The sequence below is a fragment of the Cryptomeria japonica genome, chromosome 4 (genome assembly GCF_030272615.1).
Source record: "Cryptomeria japonica chromosome 4, Sugi_1.0, whole genome shotgun sequence".
Taxonomy (NCBI): domain Eukaryota; kingdom Viridiplantae; phylum Streptophyta; class Pinopsida; order Cupressales; family Cupressaceae; genus Cryptomeria; species Cryptomeria japonica.
In genome coordinates this window covers 657,307,466-657,317,607 of record NC_081408.1, presented here as the reverse complement: position 1 = coordinate 657,317,607, position 10,142 = coordinate 657,307,466, and the positions used below count along the sequence as shown (strand labels likewise).

General features: G+C 35.5%; 1 protein-coding gene across 1 annotated transcript; it reads left to right on the top strand.

Annotated features, from left to right (window-relative positions):
- The first annotated feature begins 5,099 nt into the window (after nt 1-5,099).
- On the top strand, nt 5,100-5,794 carry LOC131053578 (histone H2B). The gene has a single exon (XM_057988204.2). It carries the CDS (start codon nt 5,159-5,161, stop codon nt 5,621-5,623), a length of 465 nt encoding a protein of 154 aa, XP_057844187.1. The 5' UTR covers nt 5,100-5,158; the 3' UTR covers nt 5,624-5,794.
- Nucleotides 5,795-10,142: the final 4,348 nt, after the last annotated feature.

Here is a 10,142-nt window from a genome sequence, read left to right as displayed (position 1 = left end):
AATACCTTCCTTCATCTATTGGATTTGCAAACCTATGAATTTTTTTATCTCACCTACCAGTGACATCTCAAATTCACTCTTCATTTCATTAACAAAGTCATGACACATATCATCATTTCCTTCAAAAATGATATCATCAACAAATACCTCACTTACCAGTATCTTATATCCTTCTGTCTTGAGATATATGTTACTGTCTTCACTGGAAACCTATCTTCACCAAGTGAGAGTGAAATCTTTCATACCATGCTCTTGGTACTTGCTTCAATCCATATAATACCTTATGTAATTTGCACGCCATATCCTTTTCTACAGTTAAAGAATAACCATTTGGCTGTTCAATGTAGACTTCCTCTTCCAATATTCCATTTAGGAATGTTGACTTAACATCCATCTGATATACTGTGAATCCTTTGTATGCTGCAAATTCAAGTAGAGTCCTTACTCCTTCCAATCTTGCAACTGGTGCAGATGTCTCACCATAATCTTCACCTTCTTCTTGTGCATATCCTTTGCATACCAATCTGGCTTTATTTCTTACCACTACTCCATCTTCATTCAATTTATTTCTGAATACCCATTTTGTACCTATTACATTCTTGTTCTCTGGTCTGTGTACCAATGACCAAGTATTGTTCTTCTCTATCTGGTCAAGTTCTTCTTCCATTGCCTTGATCCAGTCTTCATCTACAAAGGCTTGTTTTGTTGTTCTAGGCTCAATGGTGGAGATCATACAAGAGTTCTCTCTAAGCCTTGTTCAATTTAGCACACCTGCATTCTTGTCTCCAATAATCTGATCAAGGCCATGATTGATTCTAACATACCTTGGAATAACATGATCTTGATTTCTAGGTTCTCCTTCTTCTTCACTTTCTTCATCTTCTGCTGGACCTTCCTATTCTGGTTGAACTGGGGCTTCTCTGTTCTGTTATCCAACTTCTAGCTTCACCACTTCCGGTTCCAAAAACAATGTGTAAGGTTCTTCTTCTTCCTTCTCCTTGTTGGTTTCACCCGAACTTTCAGGAAACTCATCAACTCGGACATTTACACTTTCAATGATCTTCTTAGTCCGATTGTTGTAACACTTGTAAGCTTTGCTCTTAGTGGAGTAACTAAGAAACATGCCTTCATCACTCTTGGCATCAAACTTACCAATATAATCACCTCTTTTGATAAAACATCTACTACCAAATTTTTTGAAATAACTGACATTTGGTGATCTACCATACTAGTACTCATAGGGTGTTTTGTCCTTACCTCTTTTAACCAGTATCTGGTTCATTGTATAAATAGCTATGCTGACAACTTCTCTCCATAATGTCTTAGCAACACCTCCTTGAATTAGCATAGTCCTAGCAGCTTCAACTACTGACCGGTTGTTCCTTTCTGCACTATTGTTCTGTTGTGGTATCCTAGGTGCAGAAAGCTGCCTCTTGATTCCGTTGTCTTCACAGTACCTAGTGAATTCCTTTGAAGTAAATTCATCACCTTGATCAATTCTTAAGCACTTTATCTTCTTTCCACTTTCATTTTCAACTAAGGCTCTGAATGCCTTAAATTTGCTAAATTCTTATGTCTTGTCTTTCAAGAATGTGACCCACATCATCCTTGAGCAATCATCGGTAAATATCATGAAGTACCGATCACCTTGAATACTCCTAGTCCTCGTTGGTCCAAAAATGTCAGTATGAACCAAATCTAGCAAACGTTTAGCTGAGAAAGATTTGCTCTTGAAGGTTGAGGATGTCATTTTCCCTAACTAACATTCCTTGCACAAAGCATTCACTGGTTTGTCCAACTATGGCAAACGTCTTACTGATTTGGACTTACTGACTCTTACAATGTTATCAAAATTTACATTATAGAATCTCTGATGCCAAAGCCAAATATCTTCTACTTTTGCAATCAAACAATTGTTGACTTTAGAGTTTAAATGAAACAAGTTACCTCTGGTTTGTTTGCCGGTTGCAATCAATTCACCCTTGCTTCCATAAATCTTGCAGACTCCACTCTTCAATTCCAGTGGGTAACCTTTGTCATTGAGTTGAGCAACACTCAAAAGATTGTGTTTCAGTCCTTCGACCCAGTAGACATCATCTGCACTACTTTTACCATTTAGGGAGATGGACCCTTTCCCTTTCACCATGCAGGGTGAGTCATTCCTAAATCTCACAACACCTCCATCAAATTCCCTCAAAGTAAGAAACTTACTCCAGTTACCAGTCATGTGGTGTGAACAACCACTGTCTATAATCCAATTGAATGTGAACTATCCATGTGAGAGACCAATGCCTTCTGATCTAATATCTATTCTTTAATAGAAACAAAGACAATGTCCTCATTTACATCTTCCTCATATTCTTCATTTATAATTCCTCCATCTACTGCAATGAGACAATCTCTTTTACCTTTGCCTTTATACTTCCTATACTTCTCACGTTTTTACTCACTATCTCCATTTGGACAGTTAGCAACAATATGTCCAATCCGGTTACATGCAAAATACTTCAATGGTAATTTACCTCTGTACTTACCGGTACCTCTAGGTAACCGCTTGGCCAACAATGCTTCAAGCTCAATTAGATTATCTTCATCATCTACCTCTCTACTGGATCTAGCTTCATGATTGTAGCTCACTTCTCTGCTTTTCCTTACCGGTGGGGTTGAGACTGAGGCTCTAAATGTAGATTCTGATATCTGAACACTTCCATCAAAACCATTTAATTCAAATTCAATCAATTTACCAATGATAGAGTCAAGAGTTACCTTTGTCTTATCAATAGATTTGAGTTCCTGAATGCCTGCAACTCGGATAGCATAGACCGGTATAAGGATTCTCAACACCTTGCTAACCACTATGGTATCCTCCACTATACCTCCAACACTTTTGATTTCTCCGACTATCTCCTTGATCCTCTGACCATACTTTTGAATGTTTTCTCCTTCAACCATCCGCCTATCATCAAATTTCCCTCTAAGACTCTCTTCTTTGGAAATCTTAACATGCTCATCACCGCTACAAATATCTTTCAGTTTCTTCCACACTTCATATGCAGTCTCCAATCCATGAACATCAACATATTTTGAATTGGACAAGGAACTGATGATGGCCTCCAATGCTTGATTGTTCTCCTGTTGCTCCTTCTTTTGATCATCTGTCAAAATCCCACTAGGCAAGTTATATTTAGTAACAACATGTTCCCAATATTGACTTCCTAAGCTCTTGATATAGATCTTCATCTCATCACTCCAAATTCTGTAGTTTTCCCTATTGAACTTCAGACCTTCTTTCTTCATCATGTTCTCCTAGATCTTTTCCTCAAGCTATTAGGCTTAAACACAAGAGGACCTGAAATGCTCTGATACCAATTGATAATATGATGAAACTATAAGGATCTGGTCAACTACTGAAAGCGGGGGGTGAATTAGTAGATAGAAAATAAACTAAAATTTCATCAAACAAACTTTCAACTCTGAAACAACTCATCGACCTTAAAAAAAAATACAATAGGTCGATAACACAACCCAAAACCGGTAACATAGCTCAACTCAAGATTTGAAAGTTACCGACCTATTGTTATGCATTTGATCATTCCCAAGATAAATGGTTATCTTCACGCACCAAATCCACTTCAAAACTCATCACATGCATCATGCTTACGTGGCATCTTCATCTCCCATCATCATTCGGTCACAGATCATCACAACTGATTCTTCAAGCTCCATCGGTTAGGGTTCTGCTTATCAATTGGTTAGGGTTACCGGTTGATCTCTCTGCCTCAATAATAATACCGGTTGCCTTCACTGCTTTACTACCGGTTGCTTTGTTGCATCATTTACGATTGCAATACAACTTAATTACTTGTTACTATTGACATCAATGACAACACTATACTTCATCAATGCAATCTTCATGCAATGCCAACAAAATGCTCTATTCTAGGATGACTCTTGGGGGGGATATCCTTCTATTAGTTATATGATGAATACAGAAAGACTAAAAGCCAGATGTGAGAGGGCTTGGGGTCCTTATATTCAAGATTTTGTATGTTTTAAAGGTGTAGGGAAGGCATGCAAGTGGGAATGAAAATCTATTGTAAATCTACAAGTCCCAAGAGAAGATATAAGACAACTCCAAGAGATTCTACAGGGAAGGCAATGTCTTGAAAATAACAATGGGATTTGTTGAAGATGGTACTCTCACTCCCCTAATCGGGGATGCAATTGATGTTAATCTACCCTGGGTCGGACAACACAAAATCCTGATGGGTCTGAGAGATGATGATGATGAGTTCTCCATGAGCAACAATAACAACGATTTAGAGGGCGAAAGAACCAATATGAGCATGGATGTTTCCCTCAGTCCAAGCCGAGGATAATTTCTATACAAGGGTTTTGCTCTTTTTGCCTTCCTTGGCTTCTTTTTGTCTAATTTCTTGTTATAAAGCAAGACTTTATAGTGATAATGTAATTAGTCTCTGTAATAGATGAGTATACAGATAAGTTATATGTCTGTAAATCTTTCCACAGTAGTATATGTGGTATATCAGGTAGTAGGATGGGCTGTGAGTAGGGCTATAAATCTTGTGACAATTTTGCTATATTTTGGATATCTGTGTGATCTGTAATGAATTTTGGGTCTTAGATCATGATCAAACATGGCCAAATTTTGCCATCTGATATAAGAATGTAATATCTTTAATATATTTTAATATAAATCCTGAAAAAAAACATAAATAAAAAATTCAAACTATAATATCCCCTAAGTTAAAAATATGAAAGATTCATTTATTTTGTTTGTTCGTCAATTTTTTTTGGATTTGTCTCGGTATTTCATTATTTCTTTCTTTTGTTTTAGGTCGACTTCAATTATTTGTTTCTATTGAGACAAAAAGCCTATCCTTATCCTTTCTAGATTGCCTAGCTACGATATCACCCTTTAAAAGGCAAAGGCTAACATAAATTCCCATCATCGCTAAGCCGTCGATTGAAGTAGTAATGAACGGCGGAGATTGACCACATCTGGTGATCCGCGTCTCCAGTGACCAACCAACGACAAACGTTTGACGCGGCATATATATGAACCGTATTTTCCGACAATTTGTCACACAGTTTTTCAACTGCTTGGTCGATTTTGGTTGTTTAGGGTTTTGCTAAAATGGCTCCCAAGGCTGAGAAGAAACCAGCAGAGAAGAAGGCTGCCGAGAAGGCCGAGGAGAGGAAAACTGTGGGGGAAAAAACTCCCACTGCCGCTGCTGAGAAGAAGCCCAAGGAGAAGGCTCCTTCAAAGGCCGCCAAAAAATCTCCGAAGGCAGCCGGTGATAAGAAGAAGAGGAAGAAGAGAAGCGTGGAGACCTACAAGATCTACATCTTTAAGGTGCTCAAGCAGGTTCACCCTGAGGTCGGCATTTCCAGCAAGGCGATGGCCATCATGAATTCTTTCATGAATGACATTTTTGAGAAGTTAGCAGGGGAATCTTCAAAGCTTGTAAAATACACAAAGAAGGATACTCTCTCCTCCCGGGAGGTGCAGACGGCTGTTAAATTGGCTCTTCCCGGTGAGCTTGCCAAGCACGCTGTCTCTGAGGGTACCAAGGCTGTTACGAAATTTACTTCGGGCTAAGCGAATCGTAACTTTCTCTGTCTCTCTTTGTTTTGTACGGTGTCTGTTGACACCACCAGTACGTCTCGATTTGGAAACCCTTTTTTAATCTTATAGTTTTCAAATGCTGTACATGCCGTATGGATATCTGTGTATACATTATAAGTGGAAATGACATTTTACTTATCGGAATCGTACCCTTTTCAAATCTCAATGTTGACTCTGTTTGCTATGGGGTTTTGAATCTTACTAAGGGGCATGTGTTTTACCAGGGTTCAATTTGTTTTATCAATTGAAACTTTGTTAATTGGTCCTTATCAATAGCACAGATTATTGAGTGAGGTGGGTGCGTTTCTAACTTGAGATTGATCGTGAACGGTTCCGACGCGTGCATTGCAATTTAGGGTTATATCATATTATATTTTCTTTTGATTTTAAGTAGAAGTAACTTCTGATGCTCGAAGTTTGATGCTATTATTGTAGTAAAATCCGAGACTCTGGGATGCAACTATTCTATCAGAATTTGAGGTTGCCAATGGTCAGTTTGTGTTCGATTAACGGTTTTTTTGATTTCTTTTAATTAAATTTATTGGTTATTATCTAATTAATTTGGTTGCCTCTTCCTAAATTGGCTGTAATAGTTTGGAATATTTCTGGGGTTTCATGGAGTGGGGCTTTTTAAGGTATTTCAGTAAGTGAATCTGGTGATTTTTTAGTAGGATTTATTTCCTTGGTACCATTCTGGTATTTTACCAGCAGGCAAGTTGTAACCTAAGTTCAGTAATGATTAAGAAAAGTTTGTAGATACATGGAGATTATTTAGGAGCATTTCTTTCCAAGATGCTATCCTTGATTTTATACAAGCATGAACTTCAATCTTAACATTGATTAAGAAAAGTTTGTAGATACACGTGGATCATTATTGGGAGCCTAGATGTTATTATGGATTTTATAGCGGCGGAAAGCTTGAAAATGTAAGCTTAATAACCCTTCTGTTTTGTAGTTATCTCAAAGCAGGCAGACAAGTTTGAATTTTACTGAAGAAGACAGGAGCCACTGCCTTTTAAATTTTAAAATTTGTAGGGTGCCCCTTTGGGGTTGGGCTGGTGATACTCAAGTATTCTAGTAGATTGTTTTTGCTTTATATTTCTGTATTTGTTGTTCGTCTACAGTTAATTCTTCTTAATAAGTTGAGGATTGTATTTTGCAATTTTAATTATTTTGAGTGTTTCTGTTTCAAAAAATAAATCACGAGACCAATATTAATATATTTTTTTAAATTTTGGAGCTCAAGGTGTAAAGATTGTTACAAAATCCAGTCATGAGACCAAAAGCTTTTTTCAGCTACAGAATTCTGAAATTCTATTAGGAACCTCGTCTATCTAAGACTGCAACTTAAGTAAGGACTCCATTTTTTGAGGGCCGGATTTTAATTCATACTGTTACAATTCTTCCTCGGTCCAACTGTCCATGGGACTCGCTCCTATTGTAAAGGAGATTCCTCCAGGGGTGTGTTCCTCAGGGCATTACAAAGGTTTGGGCTTGTTGCATCAATGTGAAGAGATTCTATAACAAATGATACGATTAACTTTTTGGGGGTTTGAACAGATCTAAAATCAATGTCATGTTCATATAACGGTTGGTTAATTTTGTTCACATTTAGTCAGAGAGACTTGACTGATGTGAGAAGTGCTAATTGGAGGTATTCTTTTAAGTAATGATACGCATTTATGTCGTCTCCATATCCTTGTACCATTTAAAAGTTTGCTTCTTTTTGGGTACCGCTAAGAATACCGAATCTGTATAGCATTTGTACTTTTGGGATGTAATTTATTTCTTGTAATTTTCTTATGGTATTTGTACTTTTGGGATATAATTTATTTCTTGTAATTTTCTTATGGTAGCTTAAAGAGTAAGATTAGCCTTAAAATGTAAGGGATATTCTAAAAGATTAATTATTCGAATGGGCTAGAATAATTTTTGAATATTCTATTTGCTTGAATTTGGATTTTGGATAGTAGTCTTAAAATGTAAGGGATGGGTCATGTAGAATAATTTTTGAATATTTTGTTTGATTGATTTTGGATTTTGGATATTTCAAAAATTGTAGCATTGTGTTACATTTGTACCATTTTAACGAGTTTGATTATTTGTGTTTTTTTTTTTTACACATTTAATTAATTTATGTTCAGAATTAAATGTCTTGTAAGGGAGCATGCACTTTAGATTGGAGCCTTTGTGACTGAGCCAAGGAGCAAGGTGCAATCAATTCTTCTGAAGCTTTTGTTATATTTTCATCGGTGCTTAATTGAGTTTGTGTTTATGTAGGTTTAACTAGTGTCAAATCCCACCTAGGATAGAAAACGATCAACAAAGAAAATCAGGTCCAAAACTCAACAAATAAGATAAAATTTAGAACTAAAGTGTGATGAATCAGACCTAGAAAGCACTCAAGTTTTCTTTTTTTACTTGAGTATAACAAGAGTTGTCTTGTAAACAAATATCTTGGCTTTTTCTATCATATTATGCCTTCTGATTTCTGCAATTGCATTTGGGCACTCTTGTTGAAGTTTCATTTAATTATTTTGTATTTTTTTTATCAATCTAATTTTTCCTTCTGTATTTTTTTGACTAGTGTGCCCTTCCATGTTCTTTATATTCACTTAAAATAACTTAGCAGCTAAATCATTGCTGCAATTGAAATGCACCAACTTTGGGCAAAGATGATTTTGTATGAGATTGTGGTGTTTATTTTGAAATTGCTTGCGGTCAAATATCTTTGTAAGCTTTCTATTTGTTTTCTTTTGATGTAGACATGTTGCTGCCCCAAGCCTTCCAACCATACATCTTTGTTCCTCGCCATCTAGTTTCCTAATTGAGGTTTTGAGAGGAAAACATAGAAGTAGGGTTGATAATTAAGTGGGATTCAATACTATGTGCTATAGAAGTTGAAAATTGTTTGTATCTAATTCTCATTTCCTCAAATCTTATTTGAAACATAGAAGAGGGGCTGATAATTAAGTGGGGTTCAATACTATGTGCTATAGAAGTTGATTTGATAGTGATCTATAGTGGTGCAATTAAATATCTAATAAATATTAAGTTTTTACTCAATACAAAATCATATATATTTTATTGGTAAATAAATACATCATGATAGCATAACAAGATAGATTGTATCCATTTAGCTTTTAACAAATCCCAAACAAAATCCATGGCTTGCATATATATATATATATATATATATATATATATATATATATATATATATATATAATTAAAGAAGACTGCAAGACTCTAAACACATAGGGAAGTTGTTGCATCAACATTAACATCGCCATTAGCGTAAGACACCTACACACCAGAAAGGAGTTGCTATGTCAACTCCTTACAAAGCCATTTTGCCTTGCACCTCACTTTTTGACTAAATGTAAACATTCAATGTTTTTAATCTACAATTTGTGTAAACATTCAATGTTTTCAATTTGAAAGAAGAGAAGAATTTAAAATGCTATATCATAAATTTTCTCAATTTAAATAGTGAAATCATTTCAATTTTCTATTATTGTAGATTCAATGACATAACAAGAAGAGAGTGGCTTAAGAAGGGAAGGCACCAATACAAAATTATGACCTCTAGATTTACCTACATATTATTGTCATTATTCATGTTTGTGAATGTATTTCCTTTCTATACAATGTAAAAGTTGTTCCTATTAAAGTGATAATGTTAATATTTAGCATCTAATGGTCATTTATGTACTTTAGTTAGTTTTAGTAACTTTCTATTATTTTTCTTATTATCGATGGTTTTTGTTTTAGAAATATTGTTTATAATTGCTTATTTAATGAATACTCTTGTTCTTTGTCAATGAATCAATTGCCTTTTCATGGTATTAGAGTTAAGGTTTTTGGTTTAAGATTTTTTGACAAATTTATATCGGGTTTAGCACTCGATTTGACACTAGAAATCCCTAGACAAGTGCAAAATTGGATCTAGGGCCTAATTTGACACCAAAATCAACAAAAATGAAATAAAACTAACTCCTAAAAGGCATTTTGCTCAATCTTTCAAATTGACAACTTAAGACTTCAGAGACATGGGCTATAAATTGGACAAAATTTGTAGGGGCTATCCCACAATTTTGAGCAAGCCAAAATTGAGTATACAACAATTAAAAATTTCTTAGGAAGAGAGGGCATTGAGAGATTCAAGTAATTCAAAATTCCTTGGATAGATAAAAGTGGATGACATTTAAGGTTGGGAGGTGAGATGGGAAAGCCATTTATGGTAAAGAGTTGACCCATCCCTAATCATGGTGATTAGGAATGCACAAATGATTAAGGAGAGTGATTAGGTGGGATAATGGAGAACTAGAATGCAAGTGGATGAATTAGGAGGATGGGACATGAGAAGAGAGAATGTGTGGAGGAATTTAAAATTGAGAAAAATAATGATCATGATCATGATTAGGCTAGGATTAAGAGGGTGATTTGTAGGATTCAATTAACTAATTGGGATTACATGAGAATATTGGCT

Bases quoted from the DNA above. Each gene is read 5' to 3' on its own strand.
- LOC131053578 (XM_057988204.2), top strand. From the start codon at position 5,159: ATGGCTCCCAAGGCTGAGAAGAAACCAGCAGAGAAGAAGGCTGCCGAG.